At 44.3% G+C, this 22304-nt stretch overlaps 1 protein-coding gene across 1 annotated transcript in view; it reads left to right on the top strand.

The window, feature by feature from the left end:
- TNFAIP8L3 (TNF alpha induced protein 8 like 3) overlaps positions 1-16783 on the top strand; it is a 64871-nt gene extending 48088 nt beyond the window's left edge. The window contains exon 2 of the mRNA XM_004377660.2: positions 15943-16783. Coding sequence (XP_004377717.1) covers positions 15943-16505 — 563 coding nt within the window. The 3' untranslated portion in view covers positions 16506-16783. The remainder of the gene's footprint in view (positions 1-15942) is intronic.
- The last annotated feature ends 5521 nt before the right edge of the window (positions 16784-22304 follow it).

Here is a 22304-nt window from a genome sequence, read left to right as displayed (position 1 = left end):
TTCTGGACAGAGCTGGAGAAGGATGTAGAACAAAATTCTAACACAAAAAAAAGACCAGATTTACTGGCCTGAAAGAGACTGGAGAAACCCCGAGAGTATGGCCCCCAGACACCCTTTTGGCTCAGTGGTGAAGTCACTTCCGTGGTTCACCGTTCAGCCAGGGAGTGCACAGCCCCATGGAACCAGATGGGACTGATGAGGCACAGCAGTCCAGGGACAAGGGCTGGAAGGCAGAGGGGGACAGGAAAGCTGGTGATGGGGAACCCAGGATTGAGTAAGGACAGTGTTGATGTGAGGTTGTTGACCATTGTCATAGGGCAACGTGTGTACTGGCTGTTTAATGGGAAACTGTTTTGATCTGTGGACCTTCATCTAAAGTGAGAATAGCAGCACAATCGGAGGAGTGTAGTCAATGTCACTGAACTGTGCATGTAGAAGTTTTTGAAATGGTGTATCTTTGGCTATGTACATTTTCACCAAAAAGAAAAAAAGTGGGGTCAAGAGGGGAGAGGGTTGATGTGTCGTGGGGTTGTTGACCAATGAATGTCATAAAATAATGTGTGTACTGCTGTTTGATGAGAAACTATTTGTTCTGTAAACCTTCACCTGAAGTACAATAAAAAGAAGGGAAAAAAAAAAGATAATGCTGCAGATTGGGAGGAAATAGTCGTAACTCGTAATCAGAAGATTAGACTCCATAATATATTTTTAAAAGCTTCTACAAATTAACATGAAAAAGACATACAATCCAATTGGAAAAAAATGAGTAAATTTTATGAAAAAGCAGTTCTCAGAAGAGAAAAACCCGAATGCCTAATAAACACAAAAATATGTTCAATCTCATTCATAATCAGGGAAATGCAAATTAAAGCAAAATACCATGTCATACCTATCGATTGGCAAAAAGGAAAAAATTGGACATTTGAAGTGTTGACAAGGAAGTGGAGCCACAGGAACTCGCATCCACTGCTGCTGGGAGTGAAAATTAGTGCAGTCTCAGTGGAGAGCCGTCGGCAGCATCTGTAGACGACCTGGCAGTTGCAGTCCCGATATAAAATCCAAGAGACTGTTGTGAGTGTGCACAAGGAGACATGTTTTTGGACTTTTTTGTTTGCAGAAAGTGGAAGGAACTTAAATGTCCATCAGCAGGAAACATGAATATATAATATACTCGTATAAGAAATTATAGGTCCCTGGGTGGTGCAGAGGGTTTGCACTAGACTACTGGCCGAATGGTTGGTGGTTCAAACCCCCCCACCCCAGCGGCACCTCAGAATAACTGAGTCAGAACCAACTCGATGGCAATGGATTTGGTTTTTTTTTGTTTTCCGTTAAGATTACAACCAAGATAACTCTATGGAGCGGTTCTACTCTCTAACACATGGGGTCACCATGAGTCGCAGCTGACTTAATGGCAAGGGGTTTCTTTCTTTTTTTTAAAATAAGCAATTAGATGGCTGAACTAGATAAATGTTCAAAGCATACTGTTGAATGAAGAGTTGCAAAAGGATCTGTGTAGTATGGCACTTTTTATGTGAAGTTTAGAATCTCTTGATCTAAGGAATGTAATGTTGATGCATACAAACTCATAAGGTAAAAAATATAAAAACATAGATGGGACAAAGACACATCAACTTCAGAAATGCAGTTAGCTCTGGGGAGGGAGAAGGGGAGAGAAGGAGTTGAGAACAAAGAGGGCTTCATCTTCTTCTTTGAGGACAGAATACTAAGATTTGTGCAGTCTGGGTGGTGGCCACACGTGTTTGTTATATTGTTTTTTCTGTATGTTGCAGATGCTTCATGATTTAAAAATAATGAATTCTTAGGGGGAAAAACCTGCTCAATCTCCATTTTAAATTTGGCAATAATTCACAAAACATTTAAGCTAATTGATATTTGTCACCTCATGAATGCAGTTTAGCATGGCAGGTTAATGCACAGGACTCTGGGGCAGGCTGCTTGGGTCTGAATCCCACCTCTGCCACCTCTTAGTGGTTAAGTGCTCATTTGGCTGCTAACCAAAAGGTCTGGCGGCTGTAACCTACCAGCCACACTGTGGGAGAAAGATGAGGCAATCTGCTTCTGTAAAGATTACAGCCTTGGAACCCCTATGAGGCAGTTCTGCTCAGTCCTATAGGGTCACCATGAGTCAGAATCTAGTCAACGGCAATGGTTTGGTTTTTTGGTTTGTTCGGTAGTTTTAGATAAATTGCTTAATCTCTTTGCATTGGTTTAGATGTAAAATGCGGGTGACGATGATGTTGATGATGATATTAGCACCTACTTCATAGAGTGTTGCAAAGACATGATGAGTTACTATGTGTAAAGTGCTTAGAAGACTGAGTACTACATTTAAGTGGTCTATTATTATTATGCTTGAACATGACCTAACCATTCAGGGAGACACGAGTTATTTGCTAGATGAAGAGACAGAAAGAAGGGAAGGGAGAGAAGGAGAGAGGAGGAGGGAGAGGGAGAGAGAGAGAGAGCAAATGAATACGCTTTTGTTAAATCATGTAAGTAAATGTTGATTTTAGTGCTGGTTGTTCTTCTAATGCAGTGAGACAAAAATCTCTCTCAAATATCCAAAATTAACCTGTTGAGCTGGAAATGATTCAACCCCCAGTGACTTCACAAGTATGTGCTTCAGTTCGCTCTGCTAAGTAAAATTATCAGTCATTCAGTTTTCAGAGCTGGCTGTAAAATCAATATGAAAAATAAAATCAAGACGTAGCTCTGTTGAAATATACAGAATTCCCTCTAAAAAGAAAGCCACATCTACAAGTTTTGATGAATATGTAGTACTATTCTATCACATAATGAGACTGTTCCTTTTGTACTTAAAAAAGAAAAAAGATGAAATGTAAGTCCCTAGCTAGATGGGGATTTAAGCTGAAGCCTATTTAATGTTTCAGGTAAGGGAGAAATCGCAGTCATTAAGGAACTAAGGGTAATTTTCTGAAAGCAAATGCAAGAAGGCAAAGATTGCAGGCTTTGTCTGGAGTCGGTCTGAACTTGGGCCCAACTGCAGCTCTGCTACTTGCTAGCTGGGTAGCTTCGAGGGAATTCTTTGAATCGGCCGTGCCTCAGTTTTCTCATCCGTAAAATGGGACTCACAGTACCTCTCTTGCAAGATTCTGTGGGGATTACATACACGGTGTACACCATCTTGGGTACGTAGTATGTGCTCAGTAGTTGTTATCATTATCTCTGACGTTATCATTAACTGAGTCACAGATTGCTCAGCACTGATGGGCGAATGGCAGGTCTAAAACAAGATACCGAGCTAAAGGTTTTACATCTGACCCTGCCATCTCTGTTCACATAACCTGAACCAGTAAGTGATACAAGGCCAGGGATTGTTTGAAATGAGAAAAACTTGGTCTTCATCTTGAAGACAATCAAGTGCTGCTTTTAAAGTGTAATTATTCAATGCAAAATACTGAAGCAATCAGAATCTGTTTTCCTGTAAGAAGTGTCCTGTTCTGACTACCATTGCTCTTGTATGTCCTTGCCCAGCACTCCGTAACATCCCATATAGCTACGGAATTTCAGCAAGCCTGGTGCCCCCACAACATGCAAATCCCCATTCCTGGCCTCTGGATGAATGAATCGCTAGGGATGGGCAGCCACCAAGAGCAAAGCTAAAACTCTGCCCTCTCCCACACTTGAACCAAAGGCAGGATTTCAGGGACACCCACACTGGAGCTGGAGGCAGGAGGACTGGCCTCGTGCAAAGGGGGTGAGGACTGGCTTCTGCATCTCTTCCTGTTCTGCATTTGGCTGCCTCTGGTATTCAGTTCCTCCTCTTCCCCACCTCCCCTAGTCCTACCACACCCAATCCTGCCTCTCCCTTCCCACCCTAATTTTTAAATATTCCATGCTTTTGGTGGTTGGGGGTGGCAGCAAAGGGAGAGAGAATCCCTGCAGGGAGGACATTCACAGTAAGCTGTGAACAGAGAATGCGCTTCAGCCAGCTAAATGTTGTTGTTGTTAGGTTCCATGGATTTAGACTCATAGCGACCCTTCGTGACAGAGGAGAACTTCCCCCATAGGGTTTCCTAGGCTGTAATTTCTTTGGGAGCAGATTGCCAGGTCTTTCTCCCATGGAGCCACTGTATGGGTTCAAACTGCCAACTGTTCTGTTTACAGCCTAGCACTTAGCTGCCATTGGGCCACCAGCTCCCTTAACCAGCTAAATAGGTATTTGCATTTTAAAGGAAGAACCTGATGAACTGTTTCAGGAGAATAAGACTTTTCACCATCTCCCGCTTTCTGGAAAGGGACAGGGTTTGGATGGGGAGGACAGGTTGAATCTGAGGTGCCTGGTGGATAGGCTTACATGAGTATCTCCACCCAGGTACCCCAGAGGGCACCTCAGACTCAGTGAGCTCACAACTGAATTCATCTTTCCACACACAGGCTCCTTTCCCAGGATTCCTAGTTCAGCCGGTGGCACCATAATGCCCCAGTCCCAAGCTGAAAGAAGTACTTGGCCTCCTGCTTTGCTCCTCTCTCTCGCCTTGAAGTCATCCCAGAGGATAAGCTAAAGATCAAAAATGAGTATGCATTTAACTGTCCTGCTAATTGCAGCGGCTTCCTACTGTGTTGGGTAGTATCTCAAGGCAAGTAAGTGCCTGAAATCCATATCAAATAGTCTTATTAAATTTTTGAAATTGTTATGGCCTAGTTCTTGTCAGATATGATTAGATCATCACTTTTATCCTGCAGTATGGCGGGGAAAAGCTCTTAGTATGAGTAGGTACATTGCTGGTGCTGCCATTTTCTTGCTGTTCACATGTGCCTGAATGACTTGGGGCATTGTCTTCAGGCCTCTTTTGAAAACACTGGTCCATTTTGTCAGATTAGTTTAGTTTGATCTAGATAATATAATCAGCGAGTCTGTTTAACCAAGCATACATAAACATAATGCTGAAATAAGTCAAACCTACTGAAAAGGAGCGATACAGTAAGGCTGTGTACAGTGTGATGGGGGCCACTAGACTAGAGGGACTTTCCCCTCATCCCTCAGGATGCTGCACACCACTGAGGGGCCAAGGTTAGTCTGTAGATTAAATATTAGTATTTAATACACACTGTGGTGCCTGGAGGAGGCTGCTGCCTCCAAGGCATGGTGACCTCACCCACAGGGCCTACAAGCTGTCTGTTCACTGAGGCAGGTAGTAGAAATTTGGGGGGCCCTAGGTCTTCCCAGCAGCAGCTGTGAGCCAGGGAATGTGTCTTCAAGGCTAGTGGCTCCCTTGGAGAGTGTGGGAGGGGCCAAACCCTAGAAGGCCTCAAGGATGGCCCTCAGGCAGAAAAATCCATTCCTTAACCCTCCCAGGTCATCTAAGTTTTATGGTGATGCCTTTTAAAGTATTCTAAAACATTTCTTCTTCTTCTTTTTTTTTTTTTTTTTTAATTGTACTTTAAGTAAAATTTACAATTCAAGTCAGTTTCTCATACAAAAACTTATACACACAATTGCTATGTGACCCTAGCTGCCCTCCCTATAATGTAACAGCACACTCCTCCTTTCCACCCCAGATTTCCCGTGTCCATTCAACCAGCTCCCATCCCTTTTTGCCTTCTCATCTCGCCTCTGGATAGGAGCTGCGCATTTAGTCTCATGTATCTGCTTGAGCTAAGAAGCACACTCTTCACAAGTATCATTTCATGTTCCATAGTCCAGTCTAATCGTTGTCTGAAGAGTTGGCTTCGGGAATGGTTTCAGTTCTGGGCTAACAGAGAGTCCGGGGGCCATGTCCTCCGGGGTCCCTCCAGACTCAGTCAGACCACTAAGTCTGGTCTTTTTACTAGAATTTGAGTTCTGCACCCCACTTTTCTCCTGCTCTGTCAGGGACTCTGTTGTGTTCCCTGTCAGGGTGGTCATTGGTGGTAGGCAGGCAGCATCTAGTTCTTTGGTTTCAGGCTGATGGAGTCTCTGGTTTATGTGGCCCTTTCTGTCTCTTGGGCTGATGTTTTCCTTGTGTCTTTGGTGTTCTTCATTCTCCTTTGCTCCAGGTGGGTTGGGACCAATTGATGCATCTTAGGTGGCCGCTCGCTAGCTTTTAAGACCCCAGATGCCACTCACCAACGTAGGATGCACAACATTTTCTTAATAAACTTTGTTATGCCATTTGACCTAGATGTCCCCTGAAAGCATGATCTCCAGACCCCTGCCCTTGCTACTCTGTCCCTTGAAGTGTTTGGTTGTATTCAGGAAACTTCTTAGCATTTGGTTTAGTCCAGTTGTGCTGACTTCCCCTGTAGTGTGTGTTGTCCTTCTCTTCACCTAAGATAATTCTTATCTACTATCTAGTTAGTGAATACCTCCTCCCTCCCTCCCTAGCCTCGTAACCATCGAAATAACCATCGAAGAATGTTTTCTTCTGTGTTTAAACCATTTCTTGAGTTCTTATAATAGTGGTCTCATATAATATTTGTCCTTTTGCGACTAATTTCATTCAGCATAATGCCTTCCAGATTCATTTATATTATGAGATGTTTCATGGCTTCATTGTTGTTCTTTATCGTTGTGTAGTATTCCGTTGTGTGAATATACTATAATTTGTTTATCCATTTGTCTGTTGATGGGCACCTAGGTTGTTTCCATCTTAGTGCTGCAGTGAACATGGGTGTGCATATATCTATTCATGTGATGGCTCTTATTTCTCTAGGATGTATTCCAAGGAGTGGGATTGCTGGATCATATGGTACTTCTATTTCTAGCTTTTTAAGGAAGCGCCAAATGGATTTCCAAAGTGGTTGTACCATTTTACATTCCCACCAGCAGTGTATAAGTGTATTTTGTGGTTTTTGGATTAATGCTAGCCTTGTTAGGGTGGGATGGTATCTCATTGTATTTGATTTGCATTTCTCTAATGGCTAATGATCATGAGCATTTCCTCATGTATCTGTTAGCCGCCTGAATGTCTTCTTTGGTGAAGTGCCTGTTCATATCCTTTGCCCATTTTTTAACTGGGTTATTTGTCTTATTGTTGTTGAGGTTTTGCAGTATCTTGTAGATTTTAGAGATTAGATGCTGATCGGGTTTGTCATAGCCAAAAATTGTTTCCCCGTCTGTAGGTTGTCTTTTTACTCTTTTGGTAAAGTCTTTTGATGAGCATAAGTGTTTGATTTTTAGGAGGTCCCAGTTATCTAGTTTCTCTTCTGGTGTTTGTGCATTGTTACTTGTGGTTTGTATTCTGTTTATGCCATGTATTAGGGCTCCTTGCATTGCCAAAATATCTTTCTTAAGCTTCAGGAATGCCGTCTCATTCAAGTATGAAGAGGACTGAGCCAACAAATGGCATTTTTCATGAGCTTCTAAGCTTTGATCATTTCTCCTCGGAGTGCAGGGGAATCAAGGTTTTTGCTTGTTGCTAACACAAAGGCCTCAACATCCCTTGACACTGTTATTTCATTGTACCTCCTCCAGCTCCATGTTCTTGCGTTAATATCCCAAAGGAATACAAGCCACAGTTTTATACAAGGGGAGGAAAAATGTTTTCTAGTTCAGCTTCATTGGAGATGCAACAATTCAGTTATTCTGGAAACCAAACACAGTTGCAGTTTCCATTTCAAAACACCATTTAAGGTCCCTTAATAGTTTTGTCCCTACAGCTACTTAAGGGCAACCAAGAATTAAAGCACAAGCAGCCATCTTCTCCAGAAGGTGTTTTGTCATGGATATCTCACCCAGCCAACCCCTGCATCATCATTCCCCAGAAAGCAGAAAAGGAGATGGGAACAGGGGCCTTTCTCAGCAGTGAAGGATGGAGCCCCCATTAGGGACATGGCAGGTCCAATTAGCTTTTCTGGGTACATAAGCAGGTGATCAGAAAGATGGGTGCTCGTTGTGAAATTCCAAGTTCAAAGTAGTTTGTGAAGCTACTTTACCTTTGGGAGGCTTGCTTGGAACATTTTTCAAGTTATAACACAGCTATTCATACTTATATACAAGTTTTCCACACACGCCTTAACTGTTGTTGTTGTTAGATGCTGTCAGGGTGGTTCCAACTCATAGCGACCCTATGCACCACAGAACGAAACACTGCCCGGTCTTGGCACCATTCTCATAATTCTTATGCTTGACCCCATTGTTGCAGCTCACTGTGTCAATTCATCTTGCTGAAGGTCTTCCTCTTTTTCACTAACCTTCTACTGTACCAAGCATGATGTCCTTCTCCAGGGACAGGTCCCTTCTGATAACATGTCCAAAGTATGTGGGATGAAGTCTTGCTATCCTTGCTTCTAATGAGCATTCTGGCTGTACTTCTTCCAAGACAGATTTCTTTGTTCATTCTTCTGGCAGTCCATGGTATATTCAGTATTCAGAGCATCAATTCTTCTTAGGTCTTCTTTATTCATTGTCCAGACTTCACATGCATATGAGGCTATTGAAAACACTATGGCTTGGGTCAGGTGCACCTTAGTCTTCAAGGTGACATCTTTGTTTTCAACACTTTAAAGAGGTCTTTTGCAGCAGATTTGCCCAATGCACTGCGTCGTTTGATTTCCTGACTGCTGCTTCCATGGGCGTTGATTGTGGATCCAAGTAAAAAATCCTCGACAACGTCAGTCTTTTCTCCATTTATGATGATGTTGCTTATTGGTCAGTTGTGAGGATTTTTTTCTTTATGTTGAGGTGTAATCCATACTGAAGGCTGTGGTCTTAGATGTTCATCAGTAAGTGCTCCAAGTCCTCTTCACTTTCAGCAAGCAAGATTGTGTCTTCTGCATATTGAAGGTTGTTAATGAGTCTTCCTCCAATTCTGATGCCCCATTCTTCTTCATATAGTCCAGCTTCTCAGATTATTTGCTTAGCATACAGACTGAATAAGTATGGTGAAAGGATACAACCCTGATGCACACTTTTGACTTTATAGCACTCAGTATCCCCTTGTTCTGTTTGAATGACTGCCTCTTGGTCTGAGTACGGGTTCCTCGTGAGCACCATTAAGTGTCCTGGAATTCCCATTTTTTGCAATGTTATCTATAATTTGTTATGATCCACACAGTTGAATGCCTTTGCATAGTCCATAAAACACAGGTAAACATCTTTCTGGTGGTCCCTGCTTTCAGCTGTGATCCATCTGACATCAGCACTGATATCCCTTGTTCCATGTCCTCTTCTGAATCTGGCTTGAATTTCTGACAGCTTCCTGTTGATGTACTGCTGCAACTGCTTTTGAATGATCTTCAGCAAAATTTTACTTGTGTGTGATATTTATGATATTGTTCAATAATTTCCTTAACTAAAGGTAGAGAAATTACACAGTTGTAAGAGAGAATCGTTGAGGGCTGTTCCCCTGACCCCTTTCTCCCACCACACACCCTGGGCTGTAGCTGACAGCTCAGATCGTTATCTTTTATAACTGCTATTTACTTTATTTTTCCCAAAATTTATTACTTTGTTCTTATATGCTGAAGCTCATTTGCCTCTCTCCTGCCCACTCACCCAGCTTGGTAATATCTTCCTGCTGTTTATCACCACCAACTTGGCATTTCACCATCTGAGAGAGCATAGTGTTTTCTAGAAATGTGGAAACATCACTTGTACTACTGCTGAACATCATTTATAAAATCATCAACTCGGACTGGCCCAAGCACTATTCCATGAAGTGAAGTGCCCACTTAAATTATCTTTTGCTTTTTCTCCAAACTAGTTTACTCCCATGGTCACGCCATCCTCCCAACATAGTTCTGGTACTTTTCCTTTCTTTGTAAACATTCTAAGGGGTACTTATTCTCAGAGCACTGTCTTCATATTCCTTTCACTTGAGCTTTTCCATCAGTTTTAATTTAAAGAAACCCCCTGTTTTTCCCACAAGGATCACATTTTGCAGCTTCCTCAATCTCGTCTCATTGTGCTGGTCAGGTGAGCTATACCATGCCTGCATAATCACATTTTCATCTCTATTCTCAGAGATTCTGAAGTACTGTAAACAATCCATCATGTTTCATGATTGGAGAATGAGAACTTTTACTCACACATGGTTAAGACAATTGTCGCTGGCTAAGAGGACCTTCCTAAGGGTTGCGTACAGAAATATGAGAACAGCTCTTGCCGAACCCTATCCTAGATCTCTTGGTGTTTCTCTAAACAAACATGTGCCCACTAGTTAGGCCTGTTTCTCCAAGTATCCCAAGTGCACTCCTGATCTTGGCTCCCAAAGCTCAGTTCACACACTTGCTCTCAGCCTACAGTGTCTCTCTCTGGTGGGTCACCATGTTTGTCCCTTTGCAGAAGTCTCTTCCTCGGTGCACACACTTACCCTTAAGTCATGTGTTGTAGCATGCATGCATGTTGGACACAGTGGTATCTCCCCATCCCTCCCCCATGGATCCCTGGGATTGTAAAAGTGTTCTATTGACCACAATGTCTTGATTTTATTTCTCTCAATCCTATCTCAGCATTTCCCATGATGTATACCACCGGATGTTAGTGGATGCTACCAAAAAAAGTTGGAAATGTTGATAGATTTTTTTTTCATTCATTTTAAGGTCCAGTAAGTTTAGGAAGTAGTAGACTAAATACAACTATAAAGGTGTCTTTACTGCAGGACTCCTCAAGGCCTTGAACGAGTAAGAGGCATAAGCTATCTGGGGGCATGGGGAATCCATCGAGGGCAAGCCAGACTGTATGGTCATCTACAACTTATTGGCCTGACCACAGGACCTCCCTTCCTGAGTATCTAACAGGACTAGTGTTCTGCAGGATACATGTTGGGGCATGTTGTCATAATCAGTGGGTCCTACCTTCAGCATGTCAGAATCACTGAGGGAGCTTGTGACTACTGTCCCCACTCCTGAAGATTTTGATATTGACAGTGTGGGGTAGTGCTGGAATATACTCATTGTTTGTTCTTAAAGCTTTCCTGTGATCTTGATGATTTATAACACTTGGGTTTTTCTGCTCTAGACTAGTGACCTTTAAGTTTCAGAGATGCTATACCTGTGACCTCAGTATAGACACCTGGACCACAAGTCCCGTTGTAGGTAAACAGCATATTATTATACAAGAGAGGTGGCTGGAAACTTAATAGGGAAAACACCCAGGGCCTTTGTGGCTTGGGGGAAATTACTGGCCTGTACCCATGACGGTAGAAACCACTTCCCAACATCCTGGCCACTCCCATCTGTCCACACTCAAGCCCACCTTCAGAGCCCCTGGAGCTTCTCACCCCGCTGTTCTCACTCATGCCAATTTGGGATGTTTTGTATGTTTTTGTATTTTGTCTCATTTGTCTACTGCTTGCCTCCTTGCAGGACCCATATGTTCTCTCAGAGTAGGACCCAAGTGAATACTTTTTTGGGATTTCCCCATAGCACTTCATACAAGCCAAACTAATAGTTAAATGCTCCATAACTGCAGAGAAAAACAAGAGACAAAAGGGACTGAGGGGTTAACTCTAGGATTAAAAAGCAGGTAGAGTGGGTGGTAAATGTGGCAACACAGGCGTACAGCTTACCTGTTGAAGCGATAGCATCTTAAACTTTAGGTATGTATCGTTTTCTTCTATCCTTTCAATTTTTTTGTTGCTTCTCTGTTCTTCATTTTTTAGGTCAATGATACACACATTACTAGCGGCTCAGGAGTAGGGTAACCAACTTGTTCTGACTTGCCTGGGACGTTTCTGATTTTAGTACTTCAGGTCCCCTGTCTTAAAAACTCCTCAGCCCTGGGCATACCGGGACAGTTGGTCACCATACTCAGGAGACAAACGTTGAATTCCTGATCAGATTAAGTTGGGAAACGTTACATCATACTCTACCCACTCCTCTCTGGAAGACTACAAAACATCTTAATGTATTAAAGATACATTTTGAAAGTCTCACAAAAAAAAAAAAACGTTTAACTTTGCTTAACCCACTGTTTTCCAAACTTACGTATTTGACCCAGGAGCTCCCCTCTTGGACACCTATTAACACCTCTGGTAATGTGCGCTTTCCCAGGAGAGCTGCATGGTAACTGGTGTGTGCACGTCTGAGAGCCCAGATTTTCCATGAGATACGCAGACGTGAGAGTTTTGAGGGGACTGCTTTATAGATCCAAATTGCTTTCTTCAACTTCAGTACATACTTTTTCCTGTAACTTATCTGCTTTAGAAGAAACCTGAGGTCAAGGCATCGTGCATCTCCCTTCTTTTCCCTGTTTCCATCATGGAGCTCTCATCATAGAGAATTTTAATGTGATGTATTACCCTGAGGTACAGAACCTCCCTGGCCAAACAAAGGGACCATGTGAAACTCTGGTGTTGGTAAAACCTCCTTTAATTAATGCGCCATAACTCACTTCTACCCATCCTATTAAGAGATGCATTTCCAATAACACTTTTTATGTTTAGTATTTATCAAAATTATAATCATACCCAGAAGAAATTTTTTAATGCTTGGAGTTTTATGGTCACTGGAATATTCTTTTCATTTAAACTTCAGTTTGTATGCATCCTTTAGTTGTATGGAATTATGAAGTGACCTCATCCATTGCTGGTAGGAATATAAAATGGTAAGCCACTGCGGAGAATAGTTCGGTGCTTTCTCAAAAAGTTGAACATAAATTACCATATGATCTAGCAATCCCAATCCTAGGTATCCACCCAGAGGAAGTGAAGGAAGGAACGCAAACAAAAACCTGTACACGCATGTTCACTGAAGCACTTTTCACAGTAATTAAAAGGTGGAGACAACAAAAATGTTTATCAGCTGATGAATGGATAAACAAAATGTGGTATATACACATAATGGAATACTACTTAGTGATAAAGAGAAAGGAAGTCCTGATGCATGCCACAACATGGATGAACCTTGAAAACATCATGCTGAGTGAAATAAGTCAGTCGCAAAGGGACAAACGTTGTATGATCTCACTTATATGAAATAAGGAAGTATATAGAAACCAAAGGTTATTAGTGGTTACCAGGAGTGGGAGTAAGGGGGAAAAGGAGAGTTCTTGCTTAGGGGCATTGAGTTTACGTTACTGGTGGTAGAATAGTTTGGAAAAAGCAAGAATGGTTGTACAACTTAAAGAATGTAATCAATGTCACTGAATTGAACATGTAAAAATTGCTGAGTTGGCATGTTTTGTTATATATATTTTCACAGTTTAAAAAAAAAAAAAATTAAGTTAAAGCTCTGTGGGTGAAGTAGAATGACCAGTGTCCATCGAGTTGATTCTGACTCAAGGCGACCCATGTGCCTCAGAGTAGAACTGCTCCATAGGGTTTTCAATGGCTGATTTTTCCAAAGTAGATCACCAGGCCTTTCTTCTGAGGCACTTCTGGGTGGACTCGAACTTCCAACCTTTCAGTTAGAGCCAAGCACATTAACTGTTTGCACCACCCAGGAGAGCCATTGCTCCTGTGTAAGTGCATGTCTGCTGCCTTTCTAGAGAGCCTTTAAAAATACTTTATTCTCTAACAGATTTCAGGAACTGTGACTACAAAAAAATGACTCATTTTTTGATATTCCAAAACAGACACATCTTGATTGCATTGTTCCCATCAAAACAATCGTGGAGGAGGCATGCAGTTATGTCAGGGGCAGAGCCATCACTCAGAAATCTTTAAGCTTCTGCTTTGGAATTGACTTCAAAGCATATAGCACAATCTTTGCACATCCTTTATGCTTGCAAATATTTGTCTTTGGAAGGCAAATTTGACGTTTTTGGAGCACAGGTCATTCACAGCAAGGTCTGGTGACTGTGGTCAGTGATCAAATTGGGCAGTAGTATCTCTCAGACTCTGGAAGTGTGTCAGTCAGGAAGCTGGGGCTTTTTCATAGTAAAGACAAGACAGAAAGATACCGTTAGTTCCTTGTCTGTCATACACAAGTGTTTGTTCTCTTTGCACTGAGGCTGAAGGGAAAATCCCAGCCACGCCAGGGTTACCTGGCTGGGAAGTTGGAGAGTCTATGGGCTCTAACTTGGGGGAGAGTGCTTCCTGGAGTCGTGGGCAGGGGGCCATGGTGCCCACTGCTTCAGTTCTGCTGATCCCACTGCAGCCACTCTACTCCAGACCATGCCCCTTAGGGACCAGTGGCCAGAAGAGGCCCTAGAGCAGAAGTTGCTGACTTGGGAAGCCCCGCAGCTGAAGTGGCTGTGCTGGGCCTGTGTGTGAGGGGATAGGCGCCTGGAAGGACTGCCAGGCCTGTGTTTAAATTGAGTGTTCATTGAGTCTATGTCTGCAAGGCCTGAGTGTCCGGTGATTAATCACTGTCCACGGAGGGAGTGGGTCTAGGGTGGGCAGAGGGGTGGGATACCATATGGGGCGGGGCCAGAACAAGGGGAGCAGAAGCCGGTGTATCTGGCCATCTGTCCATGCTAACTGCCCATCACATCTGCCACTTCCGTGTGGCCATGGAACATTGACCGGGACTGTAACCAATGCCAGGGTTCTGTGAGATCCCAGAGGACCCTCAAATCTAAGGAAAATTAGATTTTCTTAGCATATATTTTGTGCACACTGCATTTTACTGCTTTATAGTTCTACTGAAATATTTCTCTGATATAACTCGCAGATACCATTCCATCCGTATGCCCAGAACTGAGCTGGGTGCTGTGGGAGACACTGTGCCTGTCCTTGGGCAACTTGAATCTCCTTAAAAAGATAATAATAATACATTTACATCCTGAAGTCCAGGATGGTTGGTGGGTTTCAACTCAGATGCCATCTCCAGCCAGTCAGTGACTCTGTGGAGTATTTAATCAAATCAAAGATGCCACTGGTTGTAGGATGCCATTATTTTGTATGTTCTTTAGAAAGAAAAAGGAGTCCCTGTGTGATGCAAACAGTTAACGCACTCGGCTTCTAACCAAACGGTTGGCAGTTCGAGTCCACCCAGAGGTGCTTTGGAAGAAAGTCCTGGAGACCTACTTCTGAAAAATTAGCTATTGAAAACCCTGTAGAGCACAGTTCTACGGTGACACATGTAGTAGGGTTGCCATGAGTTGGAGCTGACTTTATGGCACCTGGTTAAGGAAGAAAAAAAAATGCTGTCAATTAAGTTATGAACCATTGCTTTATTACTTAGAATTTTTATTTTATACTTACTGAAAGAGCTGTTTTAGACATATTTAGACATAGTTTTTTTCATTTTTTTAATATATATTGCTCTCGTTCATTCACAAAGAGGAAAATATCAGCGAAATAAATTGGCTACAATTTTCCTAAGGCTTCAGAGCCCAACTCTTCTGAAGGATTTTTTACTGAGAGTCATTGGTGTCTGTGTTTTCCACAGTGCCATTTTGTGTGTCACCGGGAGCACTGGTGAGGCAACATTTCTTACGAGAGTGCTCCATGGCTGTCTCCTGGCTTTTCTCCCATACCTCTGACACCTGCTCTCAAACTGATGTGCACACAGGTTAAAACAATGCAGCACAACTGCTACCTGGCAACAATGACTGTAGGACACATTCCAATTTCCAAGATGTCAAAAGTGAAAACATATCTTAGACTATATGAATGCTATGACTCAGTCAGAAAGATTGCCGTGATCAATAACCATGTCTGCTAAGTGAATGGGGCTGGCATTAGTGCTTCCTTCTTGCCACGAAGCAATAATCTGCTCCTTTATAATTTGCAAAACTGAATTGTTTCCAATGCAAGAGCAGTCATAGGGATTTCTCTACGAGCTAGTAGAGTCAAGAATGCTTTATGCATGAAGTGGGTCTGAAAAGGTGAGATTTGGCTTGGACAAGAGGAAACAACTTCCACCACCAGCAGAGGGAAGGGCACAAGCCCAGTTTAGAAGGTTTGGAAGTGGAAACAGGTGTGGCATGTGGCGAGGACACTGGGGTGGGGTTTAGTTAGGGAGTTGAAGGATATGAAGGCCTACGTGTTTGCTTATGAACTTAAGTTCAAGTAAGTGTTTCATTTGCCAAAAACATAATAAACAGTTCTCATATTTCTATAACTTTTATTTCCTTCCTTACCATAGGTCCCGATGTTTTTAGTTCAAAGAGCCTTGCCCTTCAAGCCCAGAAGAAAATTCTGAGCAAAATAGCCAGCAAAACTGTGGCCAACATGTTGATTGACGACACCAGCAGTGAGATCTTTGATGAGCTCTACAAAGTCACCAAAGAGCACACCCACAACAAGAAGGAAGCCCACAAAATCATGAAAGACTTAATCAAGGTGGCCATCAAAATCGGGATCCTCTACCGAAACAACCAGTTCAGCCAGGAGGAGGTGGTTGTCGTGGAGAAGTTCAGGAAGAAGCTGAACCAGACCGCCATGACAGTTGTCAGCTTCTATGAGGTAGAGTATACCTTTGATAGGAACGTGCTCTCCAAGCTTCTGCACGAGTGCAAGGACCTGGTGCACGAACTGGTGCAGCGACATCTGACACCCAGGACACATGGGCGCATCAACCATGTTTTCAACCACTTTGCTGATGTGGAGTTCCTCTCCACCCTCTATAGTCTGGATGGAGACTGTAGGCCCAACCTCAAGAGGATCTGTGAGGGAATCAATAAATTGCTAGACGAGAAAGTCCTTTGAATGCCTTCCTGCCTTCTGAACTTTGCTGCTCTTAAGTTACAGCACCCACTGTGGTCTGGGACAGAATCCAGAAAACAAGAAGAAACCCTTCTGGAAGATGTCAATGTTCTGTCCTATTCACCCCTCTGATGCTGAGTTCAGGTGTGTTTATTCTCTGAGCTCCCTGATGAAGTCTGTACTTAAAATCCCCTTTGTTTGCAAGCTCAAAGACCATTTAATCTATTTTAAGCAGAAAGGCTGCTCTGTTCATTACGGTAAAGTCAGTTCACCAGCTCATCTTGTGGAGTGGAAGAAGCACTGGACCAGGAGTCAGAGGACTCAGCTCCCCCAGTTACAGCCCTGTCCTCTGGATCCTGGAAGCAGGATGCCTGCCCTGCCTACCTCACAGGGCTGTTGTGAGGGTCAGATAACATAATGTATGTTCATGCTTTGAAAACTCTCATGTGAGGGCTTCTATTTTCTAAGTGTAAGCTGGACAAACCTGGATCTAGTCTATTATGCAGCAGAGAAGAAAAGAACAATAGTATCTAATGGGCTGTGTTTGCAATCTGTCTCTAAATGTGCTGTTTCAGACAAAATAAAAATGAAAACATCTAAAGGTATGAAAAAGCTGCAAACCGGGAAGCTGTTTTTCAAGAGCCCTGTTTTATAGTTTCGGATGTGCAGGTTTATGATCCTGCAGAGGGAAACTCCCCATGGGGGCACGAGGGTGGGGGAGTCCCCCCCTCCCCCGCCAATAACACAAAAGCGGAAAAGCACTGTGCCCTTGCTACAAGACTGACCTTCCTGGTCTCAGAGGCACCACCGTGAGGCAGAGGGAGGGTTTATTCTGGTATACATGGGAGAGTCAGGCAGAATGAACCCCTATCCCTCTTTCTTGGCCCTTCTTGGTCATTTTGTGCTGTTGTCTCTGGTTCATTAATAAATTGAAACTATCCTTCAAACAGGAGGTCTTGGAGTTATGATTCAAAAATTAAATTTCTTGGAGTTAGTTACCGTGTAAAGAGTAATAGAATTGAAAGGAAGAAGAAAATGAAGAGCAAGACACCCAGGAACCTCAGACCATAACAGGAAGTAGCCTCAGAGGGAGCACTCCTGGGGGTGGGGTCTTTGCCACAAGTCTGTGGGAAGTGAGCACACAGGCACGGGCGTTACCCTGGCCACCATCTCTGAATGGATAATAGCATTGATTTCACACTGCTGCTTCTAACATCTTCCTCCATAGTGTTAAGCTTCACGGCAATGTGTCTATTTCCTTACAACACTGGCAGGTGACGCTTTGAGACTTGCTCCCCCTGCACCGCCTCATGCTCCCCACTGTGCTTCTCTTGCATCTGATGACAATGTGGACATACCACATAGCTCAGCCCATGGTTCATCCCACCCGGTGATCTGCCCCCAGCAGGAACACCAGGAGATGGCTTGTGGGAGGGTGTGATACAACGTCCACTGAACCAACACTGGCCATTCAGCCTTAACCAGCTCCTATGTCAACACCATTTAAGTTTCTTCAGCTACCAGCACCCAGAATTAGGTCACAGGGAGGATGTCCAGTGGGAATATGGAAGTTAAGTCATCTCTGCTCTACGTATTTGACAGCCCCTCACAGACCCGACTGCTGGAAATGATGCCCTATACACATCTGGACTGGGGTGGTGGTTGGTCATTTGGGCAGTGCTGGCAGAAGCTGCAGGCAACAGGCTCCCCTTCCTTCCCACCTGCCTGCTGCAATGGTCCAGAAGTAGCTGGATTTTCACATACAGAGTCCTGAATGCCTGCCTTGTTTACTCGTCTGATTAAGTCCTGCCTTCTAGTTCTAGAGGTGGTTCTAGAAGCAGGTTCTTTTATTATTAAAAAAACTCTGCATTGGAGTTTACTGAGAACTCAGACCCAAAAGGGATGGGTGGACTGTCTTCTTCCCCTATGAGATGGAGTGGGGAAAAGGGGGGGATCCCCAGCCAAACAGGGTTGCAGGTCCCTTCCCAACTGCTCCACAGGCTTCAACGCACAGCAGCGGCAGCAGAGGAGGGCTGAGGTGGGTTCTGGCAGCCCATGAGTCTAAGGAAACTGGGTTCTTCCTGTTCTGCTCGAGGAAGGATGAGACCAGCACACCTGAATAAGGGCAGCAGCAAAGTGTGGGCCACACACGGTCTACTGCCTTAGGCTCCCCAACTGAGGCAGCCAATGGTCCCTCTAGTACAAGGCCAGCTGGTGTATCCCCAAGCGCGTTATCACCAGTAGGTGGAGTGAGTAGGCTGCAAGTAACCCACCAATCCTCTAAAAATGCAGAGCCAAAACCAATCCTTGTGTACATTTCAAACATACCATTGGCATCTAAACTCAAGCAATTAATCCAGTTTCATGTAGCTAAAAGGCCTAAGATTTCAAATACTTTACTAACAATCTAGTGACCAAAGAAAGAATCTGATTACACAGTTGTATCGCTTTGTCCTGAGGACACCAACCTGAGGTGGTCCTGAGAAACTGTTTTGGCTGAAAACAAATGTGACCAGCAGATCAGCAGATGCTTTCAAAACAGGACTCCATAAATGTGTGTTTGTGCTCAGAACACTACAAAATTTTCAATAATGAGAACCTACAAAAGCAAAGTTAGAATGTCTACATTTAGGTGTCACCTGATCACAAAGGCTACTATTTTGCAAAAAATGATAGGAAAGGAAACTAATTTCAAATAAAGCAATAGTACAGAATCATGCAACTGATCAAGCCCCGCACAAATTTCAAAGAGCTCTGTCAGAAGCTTGACAAACACCTGCTTGGCAAATCGAGCACAGAGACGTGACTCATTCCTTAAGTGTGAAGGGTGGCAGGAGCAGCGTGTGCCAGTCATCTGGAAACATCACTGGGTCTTCAACCCTCTCTGGAACTTGGGCTGGAATTCCCAGCCACCCCTGCTGTGTATCCTCATGCCTCTGACCCCTGTAGAAACACTCCCACCATGCTCTGTATGATCCTCCCTGTGTTTGCGTCTGCGTCTTGACACCCTCAGTCACTGCAGGTGTCTGCTCAGTGACAAATCAAAATGAAAAGGCTTCTCCATCTGTGCTTTCCTCCAGACTCCCATTCTCCCCATCTGTACACTTTTCAGAAGGAAAACAGTAAATTCACGGCTGCTCCAATGAGCTTCTTGCATCCATTTACATAAAAAAAGAAAGGAATTCAAATCAGGCCTATATGCCCTCTTCCCCAAGTATCTTTGGGACTTTCATTTAATATGGTCCCAGACGCAGAGACGTAACTAAGGTATGGCAGGTAAGGGCATGTGCCCTGGGTGCTGCTTGAAGAGGTGCGCTAATGAGTAATTTCTGTTGGCCATTTGAGTTACCATTGCCAGCTGTGAGATCATTCAGCAATTTAAAACTAACTGCCATAGGTGCTATTTTCTGTAGATGGGCCCCTGGCCAGATGTCAAGATCAAAACCAATGGAAATTCTAAATCAGTCTGCTGTGGTAGCATGAGCAGGAATGGGATGTCGAAGATGATTATTAGAGTCATAAATCAGATGGGCCTGGGAGGAGGGCAGCCAAGGCCCTCCCAGCTCAGAGCTGCGTGGTCACATGGACTGCCCTTGCTTAGTCTGACCCTGCTATGCGAGTCTTAGCCCAAGCAGGCTACGCAGTTGCGATCAAGTCAATTCCGACTCATGGCAGCCCCATGTGTCACAGTAGAACTGTGTTCCATAGGGTTTTCAATGACTGGTTTTTCTGAAGTAGATCACCAGGCCTTTCTTCTGAAGTGACTCTCTGGGTGGACGCGAACCTCTAACCTCTCAGTTAGCAGCAGTGGCAAATCGGTGTCAAACCAGTCCATGGAATCTCAGTTTCCCTTCCCTGGTCAGTTCAGACACCAGCTGCTCCAGGCAGCCCTTTCTCATCCCATTCACCCACGGCTAGGTCAAGGGGTACCGGTGCCTTCTCTCTCCCCATTCACTGGAGGCCACGTCAACCAGTACCAGTCCCTTCTCTATTTCTTAGGTTCCATAATCCGCTGGAACAACTCACAAACTGCAGGGAAAGGGCTGTCTTTAATCTAGAGGGGAAAAGGATGCAAACACAAAGGGGAGGTGCGGGAGGGGCCTCAGCACAGAGCTTACCCCCTCGAGAGCAGATGTCTACTCTCCAACTTGGAAGCTCCAGTGAGGCTCCACCTTCCAAGCCTTTGTTGGCCTCAACACGTGGCTTTCTGAGGCTTAGTCGGCATCAGGGCTCCCAGGTGTTTCCTCTGGTCTGGTCAGCCCCCACTCATCAGTCTCAGGTGTGGTCAGGCTCTCAGGAACCAGGACCAAAGGCCAAATTGTTTAGTGCAAATGGGTTCCACACCTCACAGCAGCTAAGCTTGTTAATTGTTGCACCACCCAGGGACTCCAAGCAGAGTACAGCTTCTGCTCTTCCCTTAGATGGAGGTCTTGCTTTTTAGGGGAAAGACTCTTTCACAGCAGTGTTCCTCAAAATGGTGTCTACAAATCCCTGAAAGTCCAGGGGAGGGGGTGTGAGTTCCAAAAGGAGTTTTTGTTTCACTGCAACAACTTTAAAAATAAAATAAAAATCACCATAAGTACATTATCCATGTGGGGATAAATACCTTATAGCCAAGTGGTGCCATCTGGTTTCAGGGTCTGAGTTTCTCTGTGTTGACAATGTTGTTAGTGCTGACTGGTCACCTCCAGTGAAAGAAAATTTAATTTAATGGATTTCTCAAACTATGCCTGGCATCCCCTATAGGTCTGCAGGCATAACTTGGGGGGACTTAAGTTCTCAACTTTGAGAAACGTTGCTACCATGTATGAAAGTGCTATGAATAAATGAGTGTTTATGTGCCCTTGACAGTGACTCATTTGTGGGGACTCAGAAGTTGAGGGGTGAGCCAACATCTGTGGGACATATAGGCCTGCTGCAGAAAGAGGTGGGTTCCCACATGTCCTGCCCACCCTTTGAAAACTGGCAGGAAAAGCTACTACATATAAATCAGAAGCTGACCTACCCATCCTGGCAATGCTTATACTCATCTCAAATACACAAGAGTGGCCATGCCTGGACAAACCAGGCACTGTTCCTCCTGAGGAAGGGGACAGAGAAGAAGCCTTGTGAAGTCTCCTTGCAAAGAAGAGAGCTGCCTGCACTTGCTCATGTTCTGTCCCCATTCCAGCCGCGCCTGCTGGTGTGCACACACAAGTCCAGGCGTCAAGAGTTCATGTGGTTCTAGAAAACAGGAGCTTGTTCCTGAGGAACAAGATGTGGCACTCAGATACTGATGGCATCAAATTCTTCCCGGTCCCAGAAAAAGGAGGGGCAGCCACAGCAAGCACCCTCTCACACCCCGCCACCACCAGTACCTCAGTACCGCTTCTTCCCTTTCCCTTACTTTGATGAGCTGGGGCTGGTCTCCACAGGCAGAGGCCCTGGCAGCCTATTCAGGCAGCCAAAGCTTGGGCAGTCAGGCCTCCCAGGCCGTGATACAGAGCTCCACTCAGGTGACTACCAAGGCCATTCTAGACCAGTTCCCAGGACAAGGGAGTCTGGGGTTTGGCTCCTGCCTCAAGGAGCTAGAGCTTGGTATAGAGTGGGCACTGGAGGCTCACCGGGAAGCAGCAATTAGGCTGATACTGACAGAGGCGCTTTTTAAGGCTCCGTCACTAATGAACGAAGGGCCTGTGGGCTGGTCCCCAGGGAGTGATTTGGGCTACTTCCACCTCTCAGAGAGTGGCTTCCCTGTCGAGAGGGTCACGTCCTCTCAGTGGTGGAACAGGGCTGCCCTCACTCTGTGTTTCAGACACAGTT

The sequence above is a fragment of the Trichechus manatus genome, unplaced genomic scaffold (assembly GCF_000243295.1).
Source record: "Trichechus manatus latirostris isolate Lorelei unplaced genomic scaffold, TriManLat1.0 scaffold00052, whole genome shotgun sequence".
Taxonomy (NCBI): domain Eukaryota; kingdom Metazoa; phylum Chordata; class Mammalia; order Sirenia; family Trichechidae; genus Trichechus; species Trichechus manatus.
Note: the sequence above shows the minus strand (reverse complement) of the source record. Positions and strands in the feature narration are given on the sequence as shown.